A 22,094-nucleotide genomic window follows, 5' to 3' on the forward strand; every position below is an offset into this window, starting at 1 on the left:
ATGCTGTGAATCAGGCAGCCAAGGACTATAGACGCTTCTCTTTTATTAAGAGCCTCTGCTGCTAGAATTAACAAGAAGAAAACACACTCTTCTCCACAAGAAAGCACATTTGCTAATAAACATGGGGCACATAAAATTCACTGAGAGTTGCTGTGGTTTTTAAAGTAAAACCAGGAAACTCGTTTATAGAAACAAAAGATGAGCAGATGTCAGATCTAAAAAGAGGAGATCTGAGCAATCTTCACACTAAGAAAATCTTCTCTCCAGTCCAGGAAAAACAGAAGAACATGCCAGGATCAAGGTGAACTATTTATTAAATTTGTATGCTGCCCACCTAAAGATCACAGAGTGGTTGGTTCACAACATAAAATCATGCACAATACTTTATTTCTTAAAATTTATATGCTGCTTGACTTAAGAAAACCTCAATGCAGTTTATAAAAAGATAAAACAATAAAATCAATTTCTGAAGAGCTTCATTCTCCTTGCCCAAACTCTTGTGCCTCCCCTGCTCTCCCTCACCAAAACCCCCCACCATGCAGCAATTAGAAACTTCCAATCCTGGCTTATAGTTTCATCCAGAGGTGGATCCTCTTCTGTATGTTGGCACACATTGTGATCTCTTTAGAAGAAATGGGAGGCATCCCTCTCTGAAATTCCATCTTATACTTTTGTTGGGCAGAGCAAAAGGAAAAGCACAAACAATTCTCCTCCCAAAGTCTCTTCTTTCTCACAGTTCAAATAAAACTGAGCAGAACTAGAGCTTTGCAAAGGTCAGAAAAATGTGTGTGTTCCTTTCTCTAATCCTCTTAGATGGAGGAGGAGCAAAACCATATCTACACTTCAGTGTTAAACAATCATTCCTGCTCCTTGGGGAACCATAGATGGGGGAGTTTTCTAGCAGAATTCTTAGTTCTCTCACAAACTACAATTTCCAGAACTCATTGTGGGAAGTCATGACAACAGATCACCTTCACTCATCCTTCCTAAAGCCCCACATTGCTAGCAGAGGCAGGACAAGAAAAAGTATTATTATTTTTTACAGCATGTTCAATTCATCTGTGATCTGCTACCCACTGGTGGGAGACGGACAGTCTAGCTCCTACTGGTAAGAACAGAGACTTAGTCATGCATGCCTTACATGCAACTTCTCCTCCTTGTGAGCCATGCTTTGCAATCTGTCAACTGTTCTGCATACTCAAGTGCTGACAGCAATGGAAGAGAGACAGACCTTGCACAGTGAAAAGAAATCAGCGGGCCTGCAACTAGGAACAAAAAGAGAAAGCAGCAGCACAGTTTAAAAGTAACTGTCTTCCAAGCACAATGATAACTTTCATTCTGGGCTAGACATTGCTACCAGCACCCCCCAGACCTGGAACCTCCAATATCCAATAACTAAGGAGCAAACCTGCCTCCTTCAATAATGCCTTCAATGATTCCACTTTCCATCATGTACTGCTTATTTCCTTCTGATGTTTGTATTTCTCTCTCACACTCACTTAAAATGACCTTGCAGACGTCGTCCGACCAGTATTTTCTTACATCTGCTAAGCTAACACCAATTAATAATACTTCTGTGCTGGAGGCTTGGCAGACTTCTTGTCATCTGGAATAGCCTGGCTCCAAGACTGCGCTTCCATCACTCAGCATTCCACCCATGCCACGTCATCAATGGGTTCCACTCAGTGCCAACCTCTTACTGAAACCAGCATGGAACTTATTCCTGGACTAAAAGTAATACTGTGCCGAATGGCTTCTAGCCACCAATTTAAAACAACTGGTCAGAATATATTGCTCTATGGGGCAACTCTGCTGGTCTTTGCCAGGTTTGGAAAGGAGACCTTGGGATTCAAACTGACCAGCTCCAGCCCCCACTAAAAACAATCTCTGCCCGCCTTCAAGGTGTCCCTTGACTGGCAATGGTCTCCAGCACAGCTCTCCAAGATAAACAACACCTTATCCCCTTTATGTTGGAAACGCTGTGGGAATTACAGTTCTTTCCTTTCTTGCATGGTGGCCTGAAATACAGCGCAAAAATTACGGGAAAATATTTTTTTACATTATCTCTCCCATCAAGGGAAGCCCGGCTCATCCTTAGCTGTGTTATCACTGGAAAGTGACACAAACCTAGTTTGTGGACCTAGTGGTGTTCTTGTTGACAGCAGTGCAACGGATGCACTCATTCCAAACAGACTTATTTTACTTCTGAATCTGATTGTTTGCTCTCATTCTATTTCCAAGCAAGTCTGCCAAGGCTCACATTTCAAAACATTTTTTTAATCCTCAATTTCACAGGACTGCAAATTAGCCTATCAACACATTTAAAGCAGCAGAACTTCCCTAAAGCCATGTATCACAAGAACATTAGTTTTCTCCCATCAGTTTCAAGAAACCAGTAGGTACAAAAAACCGCTTGCATTATGACTATCAACCAAATCATCACACAATGAGAAACGCTCACATGTGTTTTATCAGCCTGCCTCCTGGCATGTGAGCTTTGGTGCTAAGGTTGTAAGATTAGACAGTTGAAATATCCCTGCACTAACTGATAACATGACAAAAAAGAAACTGACTTTGAATATGAACTGGAAGGAAGAAGAAAAGCCCAATATTTGCTTCTAAGAGTTAATGAACTATGGCTTTCTTTCATTTCATTTATTTTTTATTTTATCTAAACTAGATAAAGGAAAAAAATATTACACCTGTGCAATACAGACTATAAGACGAAGCCTCTCACCATGGAGGGGCTAGAAAACATTCAAATGCAAAATTTATCAGTCCAGAGATGTATAAACAATATGAATGTACTTACAGGGGAAGAGGGGGGGACATAATAATCAGATATAATACTAAGCAAAACCTTTGGGGAAACCTCCCTGACAGCTGACAATGTTTCTCATTGTTGACATTTTATTCATTTAAATCTTTGAGTTTTTTAACGTGCTGATTTTGAAATAAACCATACAGATGGGACGTATAGAGAATGAAGCAAACACCATGCAGCTAAAATCAATGGTTAAAATCCTACTATGTCCATTCACCAGCAAAATGGGCACCAATGGCAAAAATGACTCTCCCTCACCTTCACCCGCTCCTAAAATCTGCTCCCAAATGTTGAAGGACCCTCTGAATCAGATTGGGGTGAGAGTAAGTATGTTCACAATACTGCCAATTTTTGTTTGTTTGTGGAAGCCATTTGGCTTTGTCATTATAAAAAGATAGTACAGTACAGGTACTTATTTTCAAATCTGATAACATTTAAACTTTTATTTCCCTCTTGTGAGGTGTAGCACATTTTTTAATTGTGTTATACCCCACCCAAGATAACATTTAGCACTTTCCCTCCCATAGATTAACCTATCTTTTTCTTAATCTTGATTTTCCAGCTCCTGTAAATTATTCTAACCATAAAAATGAAGTGTTCTGTCGGGAATCTGAGATAAAACACATTTGCAATGGAAGTGTGGGTTTAGATCATGCTCACAGTAAACGTCGCCAAATCTTTTACTGCTGCATAAGTAACAGACACAGCAAACAGCGCTGGAGAAAGTTATACACAGAACAGGAAGTTTTAGCCTGCAGGTTTTTCAGATACAGATATATACAGATACAGAACATCTCTGTTGCTGTTACAGGTGGGTAGCCGTGTTGGTCTGCCATAGTCAAAACAAAATCGAAAATTCTTTCCAGTAGCACCTTAGAGACCAACTGAGTTTGTTCCTGGTATGAGCTTTCGTGTGCATGCACACTTCTTCAGATAGGTATCTGAAGAAGTGTGCATGCACACGAAAGCTCATACCAGGAACAAACTCAGTTGGTCTCTAAGGTGCTACTGGAAAGAATCTCTGCTGCTGTAATTCCAAGGCTTCAACCACAGTGCAATAGACCCACACCTTACGCAGGGGTCACGTTCTGGGGATTTCTCCTAAAGCCAAAATCACATACAGTATAGTCAAAACACATTGGGTTCATTGATGGGTGGGGTTGCCAAAGTCCTTTTTCTCGGATGCCTGCCCCCTTTCCACCCTCTTTTTTTTAATGGCCAAGTATGTAAATGCGCACAAGTTAAATGTGTTTAAGTTGTGGGCTTACTGTTCTAAGGCCAACTAAAACTAGCTGAGTTTGTTCCGGGTATGAGCTTTCGTATCTGAAGAAGTGTGCATGCACACGAAAGCTCATACCAGGAACAAACTCAGTTGGTCTCTAAGGTGCTACTGGAAAGAATTTTCGATTTTGTTTTGACTATGGCAGACCAACATGGCTACCCACCTGTAACTAAAACTAGCTGACATACATTACTCACTGTGATATAGCTACAGCTCAGAGCCATTACCACAGCAACTGGCTCATTTGGCCTTGCACCTGTGATAACCTCGCCTATCAGGTGATTTATAATCAAGCTATTCCAACATTTTCTTCTTTCCATTACTTTGTATCTTGCCGACATAGGCTTGTGCATCCATTCGCAATGTCCTATAAATGTTACAATGGAAGAAGTCTTTCCCTCTGATTTTATTTCTGTTTAAACCATTACTTGATAATCAACTTTTAATGAAATAGAGTAACTTAATCTTGGAGTAAGTCTTTGAGAAAGTTCTAGCCAGCATGAACATGGAAAATTATTTTGCTCATCTAGCACCAAGTGTATTTCAAACTAACATTGGAATCCTGAGGGACAAATTCTAGGTGCTACTTCATCAGATGGATGAGTCAGAACCTATTCTCTGGCATCTAAGGAATAGATTCTTACTAATACATCTGATGAAGCAGACTCTCGCCTATGAAAATTCATGCAACAATGACCTGTTACTCCATAAAGTGCAGCGCTGGGAGAGATTCTGTTGCAGGGTGCATCGGCTTAAATCGAGGCAATTTTAAAGCAGTAATGTAAATTGTTGTTAAAAATACTGATTTAAAGTTTCCCACTCAGCATTTCCTACCACAGTCCACACTGATAGCATGCTATGACATTTAATCACATTCATGCCTTTATTGGACTTCATGGAGCTTGCTGAACTGACTGGGAGACTCCGAGATCAAGGAGAAGAGACAGTTGAGGAAGACTGGAAGAAATTTAAAATTTATTTGAACAAATATTGTAATATTTAGTGTTGCCTTAGGAGGTAGATATAGGTTTTCACTATACTGTTAGGAAATAGGTTAATTATAGATGTTTTAGAAATATATATTGGTAAAGATGTTAGTCCATAGAAACTGCTAGAGAATATTATGGAAATGAAATTCAGATGGGGGGGGAATGAGGGAAGTCACCCAATAATGTAAAGAATAAGTTATGTTTATGTAAGAAGAACATAATGTTCTTTTTCTCTTTTTTCTTTCGTTTTCTTTCTTTTTTTCTTTTTTCATGTAATACTATGTTATCTTTTTTATATCTTACAAAATGAATAAAAATTATTTATTAAAAAATAAATAAGCAAAGCCTTTATACTATCTAAAAACATTTTATCTGTCACACCACACAGTACACATCAAAGGATACTAAGGCAATTTATCTGAACCCACAGCGTGTACTGGGTTGTGGGTGAAACACCTTATCCAGCAGGTAATGGAAAGAAGAGATTCTCCATATGATGAAAAACCAAACACCCATTTGGTAAGGCAGAAATGCTATTAATGAGCCACTCATTAACATGAGCCATAATGCTTGCTCTCATAAATCAAGCACTTTCCTCCTTTTGCGCGGAAGAAGCCTCAAACTCATTTCAGGAGAGGTCCCGCGAACCAAGTTCTATGTGAGAAAGTACAAACTGCTCACTGAAACGTCACTTGGACCCACGTTTCCCATCCGTTCCGGCCCTTCAGAACTGGAAGTCGGGACGTTTTAATTGCACTCTGATTTCTTCTTGGAGCAGCAGTTCGCGAGCCGGCGCGTGAGATACAGATATGTGTGTGTGCGTGCGCGTAAGAAATACGTTATTGGGATCGGTTCCCTCCTACATATACTTGGGGAGTTCCGATTTCAATCAATGCATCCGACGGAGGAGGGTCGTCCTGTTGTTTCTCTCTCCTCTCTCTCTCTCCCCCCCCCCTTTCATACACAGCACAGGCTTTGTCGCCCGTTTAATCCACACGGACGCTGCTCTCTCTTGAGCTTTCGGACACGCGCTCCCTTTCGGCCGCCTCCATTCAGAGGAATCCCCGCAACACCCCCAAGCCGCGGGCAAGTTGCCCTCACGAGTCCCTCGACTGAAGCTCCCCTGGTCAACCCGGGCTCCCTCCCCACCAAGGAGGAGGAGGCGCGGAGGCGAAAGAGAAAGGAGCACAAAGGAGCCGAGCGGGGGAACAAGGCGGAATGAAGCTCCACCACCAAGAAGGGCCGCGGGGCGACACAACGTGGTGCTGGGGAATCGCCCCGGCTCGCCTAACGCTGAGGAACCCTAAGCGGAGACCACCCTAGAAGGGGGCCGCTGAGGGGAAAGAGCCCCGTCCGACGCCGAGGGAGCCCCGTTACCTGCCCAGCCAAGCACCGAGGGCGACGCCGCCACCGCCGCCGCCGCTCCTCCTCCTCCGCCGCCGCCGCCTCCTCGCCCGGCCAGCAGCAGCTCCACAAGTTCCGGGTCACCAGGGCGCATGCGCCGGAAGCCGCGCGTGCGTAGCCCTTTCCCTTCAGCTTTAACGCCGCCGCCGCCGCCGCCTGCGGCTCCTCTAGTCTACGGGGCCCTGCGAGGGACAGTTCGGACGCCGCGAAGCCGCGCGCCGCTCTGTATGTTTTGTCGCTATATGGGGTGCCGAGTGAATGGCAGCTACAAGCAAAAAAACGTTCTAAGTGTGTTTTTAAAAGTGCAGTGTACAACGTGACACTAGGTGGCGATGGCGAGCCTTATGGAAAATTCAGTGGGTTTTATTATTATTTTTAAAAAACTCTTTAATAATAATAATAAGCATTTTCAGAACTTTTTAAATATGTGTGTAGATTCCACCTGAGCCGACACTGCTTAGCTGGCGAGCCCGCCTGCAGTTGAGCCCATTCTCACTCATTTAGTTATTTAATCTAGTATTTGCATCTGCCGGATAACAAGCCCCACTGAGTACACCGGCACTTGCTGCTGAGCAAACGTGCATTATCATTATTTATTAAATGTGTTTAGTCTCTTTATCTTGCCCAGGGCAGCCCAAAGCGACTTGCAGCCAAACAAACAAGCAACACCCACACAGAGCACACAAATATATACATAAAAACCGGGGGGTGGGGGTGGGGAGAGAGAAATACATTAAAAAATAAATTGGTTGGATGCCAATCCTGGATGGGTTTCACATCTCCTGAAGGAGCAGATTCACAGTCTGGAGGTGCTACTGGATCCAACTCTCCCTGGAGGCTCAGGCGGTCTCAGGGGCTATGAGTGTCTTTTACCAGCTGCGGATGGTTGACCAGAGGCAGAGCAAGGGCAGGGTGTTGGGGGCGGTCCGCCCCGAGTACCGCCCTGTGGGGTGACACTCGGGGCCCTACCCCCACGATTGGTGACTCCAAAGCAGAGCCCAAAACTTCGCTTGGCGCATGGCTGGCTTGCTCGGCCAGCCAGCGCCTGCTTTCCTTCCCTTTTGTAAAGGGCATTTTTCGGCGCTGGGCTGAGCTGTGGCGCGGAGTCAAGGGGTGGGTCAGTAAGGCCTCACGCTTGTGGCTGGCGTGACGCCCCTCCTCGCTGGCCCACCCATTGCCTCTGCCCGGGCTAGCGCCGAAAAAGCCCTTTTTTTAAAAAAAAGAGGAGGAAAGCAGCCACCAGCCGTGCATCATGACGCACAACGCATGCGTGCTACGGAGCAACACCCCACCCCGGGGGGGTGCCTTCGGGTTTGGCGCCCCGGGTGGCCAGGAGGCTTCCTCCGCCACTGTGGTTGACAGCTGCAGCCATTTCTAGACCAGGAAAGCCCTGGCCACAGCAGGTCATGCATTTGACTTTTTGTTTGTTTTTATTAAATTTCTATACCGCCCTTCACCTGTAAATCTCAGGGTGGCTCACAGCACAAAAATACAAGATTAAAAACTCAAAATGTACATACTAAATCCAAAGAGATTTTTCTATCCCTAAGATACAGGTGAAACTCGAAAAATTAGAATATTGTGGAAAAGTCCATTTATGTAAGCAATTGTTTTCATTAGCTGCTGGAGTTTAATATATGAGATAGACTCATGACATGCAAAGCGAGATATGTCAAGCCTTTGCTTGTTATGATTGTGATGATTATGGCGTGCAGCTGATGAAAACCCCAAAGTTGAAATTGTTAACTTGGGGTTTTCATCAGCTGTACGCCATAATCATCACAATTATAATAAATAAAGGTTTGACATATCTTGTTTTGCATGTCACGAGTCTATCGCATATATTGTTGTTCAGTCATTCAGTCGTGTCCGACTCTTCGTGACCCCATGGACCAGAGCATGCCAGGCACGCCTATCTTTCACTGCCTCCCGCAGTTTGGGCAAACTCATGCTAGTCACTTCAAGAACACTGTCCAACCATCTCATCCTCTGTCGTCCCCTTCTCCTTGTGCCCTCCATCTTTCCCAACATCAGGGTCTTTTCTAGGGAGTCTTCTCTTCTCATGAGGTGGCCAAAGTACTGGAGCCTCAACTTCAGGATCTGTCCTTCCAGTGAGCACTCAGGGCTTATTTCTTTAAATAAATTTGATCTTTTTGCAGTCCATGGTACTCTCAAGAGTATCTTCCAGCACCATAATTCAAAAGCATCAATTCTTCGGCGATCAGTCTTCTTTATGGTCCAGCTCATATATTAGTTTCACCTTTTAAGTTGAATTACTGAAAGAAATTAACCTTTCCACAATATTCTAATTTTTCAAGTTTCACCTGTATAGAGTCTCCCATTTTATCTGCATGCAACTCCTTGGCAAACTGGTGGTCTGTTTTGACCCGCCAGTGAGAGATCTCCCAAGCCCTTTTCTCCCCAGCTCTACATACACTGCTTGTATTTAAGAACATAAAATGAAGCTACTGGATCAGCCCCAATGGCTCATCTAGTTTCAGCATCTTGTTCTCACAGTGGCTGACCCAATGCTTGTGGGAAGCCTGCAAGCAGGACATGAGCACAGCAGCACTCTGCCTACCTGTGCCTCCTAGCAACTGGTATTAGCTCTATATTGATTAGAACGGAAGTCACTATCAGATTCATGCAAGCTTTATTTGCTCAACTTTAAGTGCTTTCATTAGATTGTATAGACCAGCTTGGCCAGAAAAAAAGGCTAAAGCGCAAACTTGGTTCTTCATTTAATTTTGTTGTGATTTCAAATGACATGAAGGATTGTGTATTTGTCACCTGTGCTAAGCATTTGTGTCTTTATTCTAAGCATTTACAGAGTATCCTTCCCCTATGACTACAAACAACTTTTTGAATATATAAGTGCTGTATTAAGCTCTAAACATGGGCACTTGAATCCTACTTTTTTAAAAAGCAAATCTTATAGAAAAAGCAGGGGAAACACATTATTTCTTCTGGCTTTATATCCTCCTGTTTTTACAAAAAAACCCTCAAGGGATTAAACTTTCCCAGTTTACTGTCTATAAACTACTTTTGCACAGAGAAGCTACATAGAGTTGGCGACTACCCTACATACTGTCCCCCCCCCCCAAAGATGGATCCTGTATACCACCTGAGGCCGTGATTTTGTGAAAGTGTGGTGCAAAGACAACAAACAGAACCTGCCAAAGTGATTTCCCCACCCCAGCTCATTGTTAAACCAACCCTGAGAGGAGTTTATTGGAAATAAGCCTGCTTTAAGTCCATTGGACTTACTTACATGCAAAGACTTGGGCTTCACTGCAGTGGCAGGGAATTAGTTGCCCTCCAGTGTTGCTGGATAGTAACCTTAAATTTATAGCATTTGCGAAGACTTAACAATAAATACCATCAAGCCTATCCAGACACAAGGCTCAAGTTACATTTATTTTAAAGGTCTTCCTAAATTTATCCTCCTCTTTCGATGGTGGCTTGTGCCTATTTAATTGCTTTGTGCAGTTTAGTTAGGTTTTACATGTCATTGAACCTGTACGCCACTTCAAGATTTATTTTACTGTGCAAGCAGCTCATAACATTTTTTTTAAAGAAATGAATCTGTGAGCAAGAGCAACCTTCAGTTCATTAGGGATGAGGAGAGCCCGTGAGGAAAAAATGCTGAGAAGGGTAAAACACCGCCCCTCCACCCAATTATAATAATAATTTAATAATTTTATTATTTGTACCACAGACACTCTCAGCAAATTATCTGATAAACACTCCCACCTCCCTGTTTGCATCACAATAAGAGACAGTTTTGAGGACCTGAATTTGCCAGTGATAACAGTTTACTGGTAGCTCTTCTTCAGAGAATCTGGGTTTCTGAACACCGCAGTTCAAAGTCCCTCTCCCCACTTCACCCTGCAATTAATTATGAGGTAATTGAGTGTAGCACCTTAACAGCATCATCTTTTAAAATTTTAAATAGTTCAGCTGGAATATCATCACTTCCACTGGCCTTGTTGTTAGCAAGGCTTTCTAAGGCCCATTTGACTTCACTCTCCAGGATGTCTGGCTCAAGGTCAGCAACCACATTACCTGGGGTTTATGAGACCTCCATATCTTTCTGGTATAATTATGAGGGACTAGCCCCCTTTAGATATATATATCTCCACCGGTTCAAAGATGCATGCAATGCATGCATGCATCTCTGTCCAATGCTGCAAGGGCTAAACCTTGCTCTTTCTAAACCACTGAGCCTAGGGCTTGCTGATTGGAAGGTCAGCGGTTCGAATCCCCGTGACGGGGTGAGCTCCCGTTGCTCGGTCCCTGCTCCTGCCAACCTAGCAGTTCGAAAGCACGTCAAAGTGCAAGTAGATAAATAGGTACCGCTCCGGTGGGAAGGTAAACGGCGTTTCCATGCGCTGCTCTGGTTTCGCCAGAAGCGGCTTAGTCATGCTGGCCACATGACCTGGAAGCTGTACGCTGGCTCCCTCGGCCAATAAAGCAAGATGAGTTCCGCAACCCCAGAGTCGTCCACGACTGGACCAAACGGTCAGAGGTCCCTTTACCTTTTTAGCCCCCTTCAGATATATATCTCCACTGGTTCAAAGATGCATGCAATCTCTGTCCAATGCAGCAAGGGCTAGGAGTGTTGTGCTTGTGAATATCCCAGAACTTCATGAGCATCCCCTGTTTTGCTTCCCATTTCTGAATCCCTGAGGCAACACTGAGGACACGAAGTCTGTGCACAAAATGATACATTTATTGAAAGAGTATTTTTTTTTTAATACAAAAGAAAGCTCTGTACATAGTACTGCGATTACAGTCACATCCTTCCAGAAACACAACCCTGGAAATTAACCCCCCCCCACACACAGCCACTCACGCACACACACGCATACGCACACACACAAAACCCCAAAACAATCTGTAAAGTGTGAACTAGAAAGGTCACCACACAATAAATGCCATTTCATCCCTGATAAGTGTTCTTACAAGTCAACACTTTAAATTACATGCAACATTAGCGTTTAACCTGCAGGTGCTTTTCGTAGGCAACAAAACTTCCTAAAATAGGAGGGGGCAGGGGACTACAGATTAAATGGAGCAAGGTCCTCAGCACTTGAAATCGGGCAGGGGAGTGGGGGTGGTGGTTCCTGGAGGATTTTTTTTTGGGGGGGGGAACCTACATCCAATCAGTTTGGCTTCTCATCCTATTTAGCAGGAATCTTTTGAGTCAGCAAAATGGCCTTTGCCGATGTTCCTCTACCCAAACATATCCATAATCATTCACCACAAACTCCCTCTTGATACAAATATAATCTTCATATATTCCCCCTTTACCCTTACCAAGTCCTAAGTGTGGTTTTTTTTTGGGGGGGGGGGGTTGAGTCACCTGTGGTGCTCCAAATGCTGGACTCCAATTCTCATCACCTCCAGCCAGCATGGCCAGTTGTCAAGCATGATGGGAGTTGTAGTCTAGCAACTACTACAGGACCAGAGATTTCCCACCCCCCACCCCCCATCAGTGGGACAGAACAATTGACCATTTACCATGTGCAACTGCCTGGGGGGCCTGTAATTTGTTATTATTGGCCATGTTAAGCACCCTTTACCACTCCCCCTCTACTCTCAACTCCTGACCAAATACAAAAGGCTAGTAAAATTCTCATCACTTGGCAGGTCAACACAGGCCACCAGCTTGCCAAGGAGTTGCATGCAGATAAAAAAATGAGCTACATTTACCCATTACATCAGATTCCCTTGAACTCCCAGCACTTCACCAGAATGGCTGGACCAAATTCTCATAAGGAGCTCTTAAGTACTGGAAGTGGGTTACTTTTCTTTCTGAATGCATTTGTGGAATCCATGTCTTTTAAGGATAAAATATTTTAACCATGGAAGGAGTGTTCGGCTCAGAGCTTAATAGAAGAATGTAGTGCACGTCTCTAGGGCGAGGCTGGAAGTTGGAAGCACACCAGGACATTGGAATTCAAGGGTCAGTCTTGCTCAGGCCAAGGGAACCAAAGGATGGTTTCCTGGACTCATGGCACCCCAAGGTGGAAAATGGGAGACTTCAAAGAGTACGGTACCTTGGCTCCTCTTTATCTGTATCTTCCAGTACAGAAACATGGTTTCCCCTCCAGTTGCTAGAGTCCATTAAATGCACATTGACTGAAGGCTAATCTACACATGCACCGAAAACAAACAAGTCTTGTGGGCATCTTAAAAGATTGGACTCAAGCCCACTCAAGTTGGCAGGTACATAGAAGAGAAAAACCAAGGTGCCAGTTGAATGGCAGTAAGATGCAAAAATTAAACTCAGTGATACTTAAGATGTTAACTATATGTGCTAGATAGGCACATCTTTAACCTTTTTTACCGGGGCAATAATGCAGTCATCTCACCAATGACCAACCATCTGGTACTATAAAAGGTTAAAGATGTGCTTGTTTAACATAGTAATTAATACCTAGCTGCCACTTAAAATTTTCGCTTTCATAAAGCCAACTAAATTTTTGTTTTGCACACCTGACAAAACGGACCCGAGTCCAAGAAACCTTGTGCTGTAGTAAATCTGTTGGTCTCTTGCAGCAAAAACAATCAAGAGTCTTGTGGCACTCTCAAAAGACTGACACTGCTACTACCCCTTTGGAAATGTGACGAGGTGGTAGAACAATCTCTATTCCTTATGCTGCAGTAAGGGGGGAATACAGTTTTTGAATGCTTTCTGACATTTACAATACTAGCACACCAAGGAAGAAATTGTGCTAATTCTGTGTTTTGAGTGGAGACTTGGTTTCATAAGGCAGTGTTTTTCAACCACTGTTCCGCGGCACACTATTGTGCCGCGAGATGTTGCCTGGTGTGCCGTGGGAAAAATTGAAAAATTACTTTATATATAGTCAATATAGGCACAGAGTTAATTTTTTTAACATTTTCTAATGGTGGTGTGCCTCGTGATTTTTTTCATGAAACAAGTGTGCCTTTGCCCAAAAAAGGTTGAAAAACACTGTCATAAGGGAGTATTCAGAAATGTGAGGCACCCCTTGCAGCCAGATGTTACACGGTCCATTTTACCAAAATACATAAGCGAGTGTAAGTGAGCTGGGCTTAATTTCCACAGTATGGTCAACTCCATTATTATTATTATTATTATTACTACTACTATTATTATTATTATTATTATTATTAAAATTTGTATACCGCCCTTCATCCATAGATTTCAATTGAGGCAAAGCTGGGAAAGGGGAAAATAAAACTTAAAAGGAAAGTCTCCCTTCCTCCACTGTCAGGACCTTCCCATCAAGCTTGACCCAAGTGCTTGAGGCAGGAGACCAGCTTAAACGCTAATGTTCATGGAAATAATTTCATAAAGGTGACAATACAAATTTAAAAGGCCCCTTTCCTCCTCCTTTCCCCCTCCCAACCCCATGGCCCTTTTTCTTCCCCACCCACCCGCTCCCCAAGTACAAACCCCATGAAAACTGTACAGGAGCCAGACTTTTAATTCCTTTTGAGAATTACATAAATACTGAGTTTAACATTTAGAAAAATAAAGTCCTTTCCCGCCCCGCCCCCGAAGGCTTCTTTTGTCTTTTTTTTTTTTAGTTTTTTAAAAAGGGGGTTACAGCAGCTGCTTCCTTTCTCTAAAAGTCTGCAGCCTCCTTGCTCCAAAGTAGGTGTGTGGGTGTAGAAGGGGGATGAAGAATTCCTTTCCTGCGCCACTTCCGGATTGGTTAAAATGAAGTGCATGATTGTGTGGCAAGAAAACTATCCAACGGCAGAGTGCTTTCCCCAATGGGATAGCTTCATCACATGCACACCCCTCCCATTGGTAGCACAATGCCCTTCCTGGTCTCCCTTGCAGCTATTCCCTTTTCGTTTGTTTTTTTGCATTTGCTGACCCCGAACCACGGATCTACACGATAAGGAATTTTCTAAAGCACAAAGACCTGACGGCGGCTGTCTCCTTACTCACCCGGCGCTCCCTTTCTCCTGCAGGGGAGGTGTGTTCCCACCACTCTTAAACCTGCCAAGTCCTACCCAGTCCTAACTGAGGTCGGCAGACTCGGAAGCAGCAGGCGCAGGTGGAACACGCTTTCAAGGGGACGAATCATCTTGTTTTCGGGGCTACCTGGCCAGGGTTGGGGTGAGAGGTCTCAAATCGTGGGCACAACAGCCTTGGGAAGGCCTGTGGAGTTCAAAACATACAAAAACAGAGCTTTCCCTCTGCTTCCGACACTGTTCCTTTACACCCTGCTCCCCAATTACTCAGAAAAAGGGCCGCGGCTCAGCTCCTCGACCTTCTCAAGAGTAGCAGCCTCTGCAAAAACGAACAAAGCTTGCCCAAGAGGATGCATCCGTTGCAACGATGGGGCTTAAGGGTTGCTGGGTATGACCCAAGGAAGTGGGCAGGGCGGTGTTTAAAAGCGAAATGTGTCCGCTGCCCGCTCACACACCCCGGGGCACGTACTCCTAAAGCCGGCAGGTTCTCACCAACCAAACACAAGCTTCGAGGGAAGGAACGGTTCCAGGGTTGCCGCCAATGTGCTCTTGCCTCTCCTCGCCCAGTTTCTGACCACCCACAACAGAGCCTAAGGGGAAGGAGGGCACCGGCGGGAGCGACCCCTCTTTGCAAGCCAAACATAAGAGGCAAGGGTCGCTGTGCCGAGGCCAGGCCACAACGCATAACTGATTTGCTTGAAGGCACATTGCTGCAGCCAGCTGAACAACCTGAACCTGGGGGGCTGAGGGGGAGAGAGAGAGAGATGACCCTTTGCTCCAGCATAGGTTAAAAGTGAAAATAAAATGACAGCAGAAAAAAAGAGACTCCCTTTTGGATGACGATGGCTTCAGACTCTTCTGCGTTCCAGCTTATCTCCCCGCCACAGTCTTGGCTGCTCAGGCTGGAGACTGTGAACTGAGGAAGTTCGTGGACACGCTGTGGAGAGGGTGAGAAGGAACTCCCGCTCTGGTGATGACGACAGAAGGAGGTCCCCCCCCCCAATATATTATATACACATGGTGGAGTAAAGTTCCCCCACCCACGAGAGACACGTTTCTTTGGCTGGAGTGAGGAGGGAAAAACAAAACCACACACACACAAACAAACAAACACACAAATAAAAGCACTGTATATGCAGCGTCCAAAGGTAACAAAGCAAACCACCGCCCCTCTTACAGCCCAGACTCAGCTCCCTGCCGCTGGCCTCAACAGCCACTTTAATATGTGTTTTGAGTGTGTGTGTGTGTGTGTGTGTGTTTGTGCGTGTGTGTCGGTGTGAAGTGTTGAGAGAAAAGGAAAGAAAACGTGAAAAAGGCAACAATAAATAAGTGACAGAGTCCATAGAAAAATAGGGACCGCAGAGATCCTGGTGCAGTTTTGGGGAGTGCTGCAGGTCCTCGAGCCACGCACAGGCATCAAAAGCTGGAGGCAGCCGCTGCAGGTTTGGGTGCCAGGGACCCACCTTCTCCTCTGTCTCTCTCCTTCCGCCCCCCAGGTTCCCCCTCCCCCCCCCAGAGTTGCTCAGTCACTCTTGGAGCTATGCGACGTGTCCAAGTTGACCACTTGCAGCTCTGTCAAGTTGCTGCTGCTGCTGGACTGCTGCCCGATTACGGCCATCTGCGGAGACAAAAGAACGAAGAACTGTTAATCAAAGGAGCACTTGCCTTCAAACAGCACACGAATTGCTTATTTTACTTATCTCGATCCTACATTTATATACCACCCCTCCCTCTCCCAAGGCACCCAAGGCAGTTAAAATAATAATAATACTACAAACGATTTACAAAGTTGGTTGCAGGCTGTGATGGTGAATTTGTCTTAAGAGTGTAAGAATGAGGTGTGCCTTCATCCAGAAAAGAAGATTTAGAACGCAGGTTTCAGAAGATCGGGAAACACCGGCTTAGGAAATGCATTTGCTGTCACAGGACAGACTGGTTGTCTGATGCAATCATGTGAAACACACCATTTGCTTCTAATTTCACATGATTCTCTCATTGTTTCACCATACTGAGGTACGCACATTAAAGTGGTCAGAGAAGAATATACATGGATTTGTTTTACTTAAAGGTGGCATTTTCTTGTATGAACAGGATTCAGAGCTGGTTCAGACTATCAAATCAAGCCCCTTCTCTTTGGCATCGGCTGAAATTACACCAGTAAGCTTCTAACTAACCATAGTTTCCTGTTTTGTCCAAACCAGGAAACTATGGCAACCAGCTGCAGAACAAGTCAGGATATTAGACCCTTTTGAAATTGGTTTAAGATCCTGATTTCTTCCAACGCTAGTAACCATAGTTTCACAGTTTGGATGAAACGAAAAGCTAAGTTAATTAGGGATTTCCTAATTTAATCATAGCTTGATGACAAAGGATAAGCGAAAGGACTACAAAGCTTGTGTGTGTCTCAGGATAATAGTAAGTCAAGATACGATGCACTCAACTATGATGCACTCATCAAAACATGAAGAAAAAGCAAATCAATGTGATCCAGGGGATGAAGCAACTACCCTATGGGGGAAAGTTACAAAATTTGGGGCTTTTTGCTTTTAGAAAAAAAGACAAGTAATGAGGGATATGACAGATTATGTATGCTGTGAAAAATGTAGGAAGATGAGTTTATATCCCACTCCCAGAAAATTATAACTCAGGGCCATCCAATGAAGCTTAATATTGGAATATTCAGGACAGACGAAAGAAAGAACTTACACAGCACATAGTTTAACTGTGGTTTATAGCTGTCAAACTCTCCAAGAGCAGTAAGCCTAGAACAAACCTTGGTTTTCTCTTTCTTTGTTTGGAGCGAGATAAATCACAAACCCAGGCTTGACTGTAACACTTAGCTCCTGGCAGTGTGGCAGCAGGAGTGGGGAGTGAAGCAGCTGTGATTTTCTAATTGTTGCATTAGCACACTTGCCTCTTCACACTAAGCCATAGTTTGGCTTAGTGTTATGTGCGAACCAGGCCATTGTCTGCTTCCATCCCCAGGAGTCTTGAAGCTTGAATGAAACAATAGGGAAATGCTACAAAACGGGATCGCTGCAATTCAGTACACAAGGCAACTTGGGAAACAGACCTGGTAGCTGTGTATCTTGCTATATGTTCAACAGGGTGCAAAGAAAATTACAGCCAGCCTTACAGCACAATCCCGTTTCCTCAGAAGCACAATCCCTTAAGGTTCAATAGGACTCCATTCCCAGTTTGGGGGAAATTTAAGTCTACTTAAATGGCGAACCTACCTGGTGAAGCTGGACAGCTGAGACTGGGATTTGAACTGTTCCTGATGGTGCTGTCAGGAACACCTGAGGGACTCCACCTGCCAAAGAAAAAATCACAAGTGTGCCATTAGCCACTACCCAAAACTAACATCGCCAACAGCACCACCTTCAAATGATCCAGAACAATTTAGGTGTAATCATAGTGGCATAAACGAAAATAAACCCAGAACCAGTATCATTAAAGCTAGAAACAAAACGAGCCATTTCAAAGAGCAAGCAATGTTCTATTGAACAAAAGCTATCCTAAACATGCTTTATAAAAGCAGTGATCACTAAATTTCCTGCTGAAATGCAGGGTGGAGGCTCACTGAAATAGAAATGTGTATATACAGTGGTACCTCAGGTTACAGATGCTTCAAATTACAGACGCTTCAGGTTACAGACTCTGCTAACACAGAAATAGTACCTCGGGTTAAGAACTTTGCTTCAAGATGAGAACAGAAATTGTGCGGTGGCAGCAGGAGGCCCCATTAGCTAAAGTGGTACCTCAGATTAAGAACAGTTTCAGGTTAAGAACAGACCTCCAGAACAAATTAAGTTCTTAACCTGAGGTACCACTGTATTTCGATAAAGCTTAAGTATTAAAATATATAAAGCAGCTTCACTGGGCTGTTGTTTTTTTTAAAAAAAGCTCAACAACCTTTCTGTCCAGATTTTCACTGTTTCAAATATGGGAACCCTACTTACTAGCAGGGACATGGGTGGCGCTGTGGTCTAAACCACAGAGCCTAGGGCTTGCCGATCAGAAGGTTGGCGGCTCGAATCCCCGTGATGGGGTGAGCTCCCATTGTTCGCTCCCAGCTCCTGCCAACCTAGCAGTTCGAAAGCACGTCAAAGTGCAAGTAGATAAATAGGTACCGCTCCGGTGGGAAGGTAAATGGTGTTTCTGTGTGCTGCTCTGGTTTGCCAGAAGCAGCTTAGTCATGCTGACCACATGACCCGGAAAAACTGCGGACAAACGCCGGCTCCCTCGGCCTATAGAGTGAGATGAGCGCCGCAACCCCAGAGTTGTCCCGACTGGACCTAACGGTCAGGGGTACCTTTACCTTTAACAAACTTATCTGCAAGCAGCTCTGATAAGTCTCCAGCAGAGGTCTTTCTTACAAACTGGTACCTGAGATCCCTACAGATAACAACAAATCCGGGACCTTCTGCAAAACATGCACTCTGCCACTGAGCTATGCATCAAAGACATGCAGCTGCTCCTTTTCACCCTCCTCAAATCTTCCTCTCTGGAATTATCCTCATATCTCTTTCCAAACCCAAGTGTAACTTAACCCTAAGCAGATATAACTTAAATAATCACACACTCTTTCCTGTGTATTCCCTTGACTCCACGTTCTTCCCCTTCCTCTGGTTCAAATCCTAGATTGTAAGCTCCTCAGGGCAGAATGCTGTCCTCTTCTACTCGGTAAAACACCATGCACGTTACTGGTGCTATCTATCTATCTATCTATCTATCTATCTATCTATCTATCTATCTTTGCTATGAGGAACCCAACACATGGCAGAATGAAGATCGTTCACTCTTTCAGAAACACCATTGTGCATCAGGGAAGACGAATTTCATCCTGAGCTGAGCAAGATACAACAGCTCAGCCCCACACCCTTCCAAGCGATTTTGGGGAGAGCTGTCGTTCTAACCTAAACGTGGACACCAAGCAACACCTGCTCCTGTACAGTCATACGAGTTGCGTACGCTCCATGTTGCGTACGTTCGACTTACGGACCTCCGCAACCCAGAAGTCCTCCCTGGAGCGCGTGCAACGCGCGGGTGCGCAAAAACACAAAAATGTGCAAACTTCTGGGTTTTTTGTTTGGGGGGGGGCGTTCGTGTTAAGCACGCCCGTGTTACGTACCACGATCTGGAATCGATCGTGTGCATAACACGGGGTACCACTGTACTATACTAGATTGATGCATTTTGAGAATATTCCGCAAGCTGCTTTGAGAGCCCTTTGAAGCTACAGAAGTGTGATAGGAGCATTCTCCGTAAACAAAAAGTCCGCCTCCAGCCTTACCCTGATCCTGGACCTGGCCGTGTGAAACCTGCATTGCAGATGGCGCCTGGGAGAAGGCATTGAGAACTGCAAGGCCACCATCCGTCAGGCCTGATGTGGGCGCGTACATCACTGCGTGAGGACTGGGGTACATCATATGGCCTCCTACGGTGGTTGGTACGGACGACGTCATGATCGTAGCTGGCAGGGTCACTGGCAAAAGAAAGGGGGGGGCAAGGCACAATTAAAATAGATGGCACCACACCCACAATGCCTCAGTCCCCCGTGCTGCATCAGCTTGAGTCCGTTCTCTGGCTTGTTTTTAAGATGCAGAACCAGTGAGGATCTATGCATGCAGCCATCAAGCAATTGCTTGAAAACCTCACAGTGGGTCCATCACCAGCTCATTGCATACATCTGCTTTACACAGGATTCACCTGACATAGGAAGCACAATTCTTTCAGGGCTTCCCAACGTCTGCCAGAAAACAGATGTCATGGCTGGCATGTGGGGGTGGGGTGGGGGGACAGGGATTATGCACACGAGTACACGTCAGCGCCAAGACAACCGGAATACACCGGCGAGAACAAGAGGCACTTCTCTGCACATGCAGGTCTCCTTCTCTTTGAGCCGGCTGCTGGGAAATCCAGCCAGCTCTCACAATTTTGCAAAAGCAATAATAATCACACTCCTACACATTATGCTTCGTTAGGGGTATGTTAAAGTGTACAACTAAAGACAAATAAGGAATGTGCGAGACACACATAGAGATGTGAAGGCCTTGAAAACACGTGGAAAGATTGGGGGGAGCTGTTCCCCTCTCATTTTTCAAGGGTCCCCCACCCCCACCTTTTTTTAGTGAAAAACCCCAGGGTTTTCATCTCCTTTTTTGGGAGGCGGGGCTCCATTTTTTTTCTGGTTTGTTTTCATATCTTCATGTGTCATGCAGGGGTCCTCATCAAGAAACTGGGACTGCCTGCAACTCTCTGCTGACAGTACCGTCAGTGGCAAATGCCACTTTGCTACCAGGCAATGTACAAAATAGCCCTGAAATAGGAATTGGGCTGGTTTGGAAACAGCCGTGATAGAACTCCTTTGAACAGAAAGTTGGTGTGTGGGTGAGTGTGTATATAGTCGTACCTTGCGACCGGGATCCATTCTGGAGCCCTGGACGCTAGATGAAAAGGACGCACGACAAAGTGCCGGCGCTTTTGCACAATTTAGAGCTTCTGCACATGCGCGAGTGGCAAACCTGGAAGTAACCCATTCTGGTACTTCTAGGTTTGCCGCGGACGTTTGACGAAATGGACGCTCAACGAGGAAGACACAAAACGAGGTACATCTCTTTCTCTCTCTCTCTCTCTCTCTCTCTCTCTCTCTCTCTCTCTCTCTGTGTGTGTGTGTGTAATATGCAAGCAAACACCCACTAGATGGCACTAGAGTAACACTATATTAGAACAAATACTTTCCTCTAAGTTTCTTGGGCATTCTCTTGCTGGCCTATCAGCACTGACTAGACAAGGGTCTGCTGAACTCGAAGGAGACAGTGTCCTTGTAAGCAATGATATACTTTTGCGCAGAGCAGTGCATGGGACAAGAATGATCTTTAAAAGAAGCACCGATCGCAGGGAGCTGTGCAAGGAAGGGGGGGCCCTCAGGTGCCTCTGCAACAGAACTCAAGAAGCCCAGGCAGGGTACAATGACTGCAAATCTACACAACCGCAAGTCAGAACCAGCAAGTTCAATTGGAAGGATGTAGGTGCGGGTGAAAGGAAAGCCTTGCAAGGCCTAGAACAAGCATGGCCCAGATTTATCCTGCCACCTCATTTCATCCAGGTCACATGGAAGACTCCAGCCTCACAAAGTGTATGGGTAACAGATTTTGCCAGGTTTTTTTTGGGGGGGGGGGGAGAAAACCATTAGGGTCACAGTTCTTCAAGTTTGGGTCCTCCTCGCACGTTGTTTGACTACAACCCCCAGCATCCCCTGCCAGCTCATCTGCCGGTCACGGATGATGGGAGTTGTAGTCCAATGGCGTTCAGGGAAGCAAGGCTGAAGAAAGCTGCTTTGGGGATCAATCCCTTCCCTGCTCAGCCTCTCCGCTGGATAAAAGGTAGGGTTGCTATATTTTGAAGAGCAAAAAAGGGGACACATTTGCCGACTTCTGCTTCTAACTATAGATGGTAACGATGACTCTCATTTTACATACCCATGAAAAAGAGGACGTGCCCTGGAAAAAGAGGACATATGGCAACCCTAAAAGGCCTAGGTCTAGGTGGGGCGGGGGTTCTTAGGCAGTGGAGCCCAATAGCACGTGCTCTCCCCCACTGGTCTCTCCTGATT

General features: G+C 45.0%; 2 protein-coding genes across 4 annotated transcripts in view; both read right to left on the reverse strand.

Annotated features, from left to right (window-relative positions):
- The window catches only part of LOC117044305 (cullin-9-like), a 54,201-nt gene extending 47,635 nt beyond the window's left edge, over window positions 1–6,566 (reverse strand). Inside the window, exon 1 of one of the 2 annotated variants that reach the window (XM_033144930.1) lies at window positions 6,473–6,566. The gene's annotated coding sequence lies outside the window, so the exon portion shown is untranslated. Of the gene's footprint in view, window positions 1–1,141; window positions 1,167–6,472 lie in introns of those variants that run through there. The other variant, XM_033144931.1, reaches the window with a different exon arrangement.
- Window positions 6,567–15,472: 8,906 nt separating this feature from the next.
- The window catches only part of SRF (serum response factor), a 65,272-nt gene continuing 58,650 nt past the window's right edge, over window positions 15,473–22,094 (reverse strand). For both annotated transcript variants that reach the window (XM_033144933.1, XM_033144932.1), the window contains 3 exons: window positions 19,773–19,964; window positions 17,713–17,789; window positions 15,473–16,094 (listed from right to left, as the gene is read on the reverse strand). In XM_033144933.1, the coding sequence (XP_033000824.1) occupies window positions 15,999–16,094; window positions 17,713–17,789; window positions 19,773–19,964 (365 nt within the window). In that variant the 3' untranslated portion in view covers window positions 15,473–15,998. The remainder of the gene's footprint in view (window positions 16,095–17,712; window positions 17,790–19,772; window positions 19,965–22,094) is intronic.

Source organism: Lacerta agilis, chromosome 3 (assembly GCF_009819535.1).
Source record: "Lacerta agilis isolate rLacAgi1 chromosome 3, rLacAgi1.pri, whole genome shotgun sequence".
NCBI classification, from domain to species: domain Eukaryota; kingdom Metazoa; phylum Chordata; class Lepidosauria; order Squamata; family Lacertidae; genus Lacerta; species Lacerta agilis.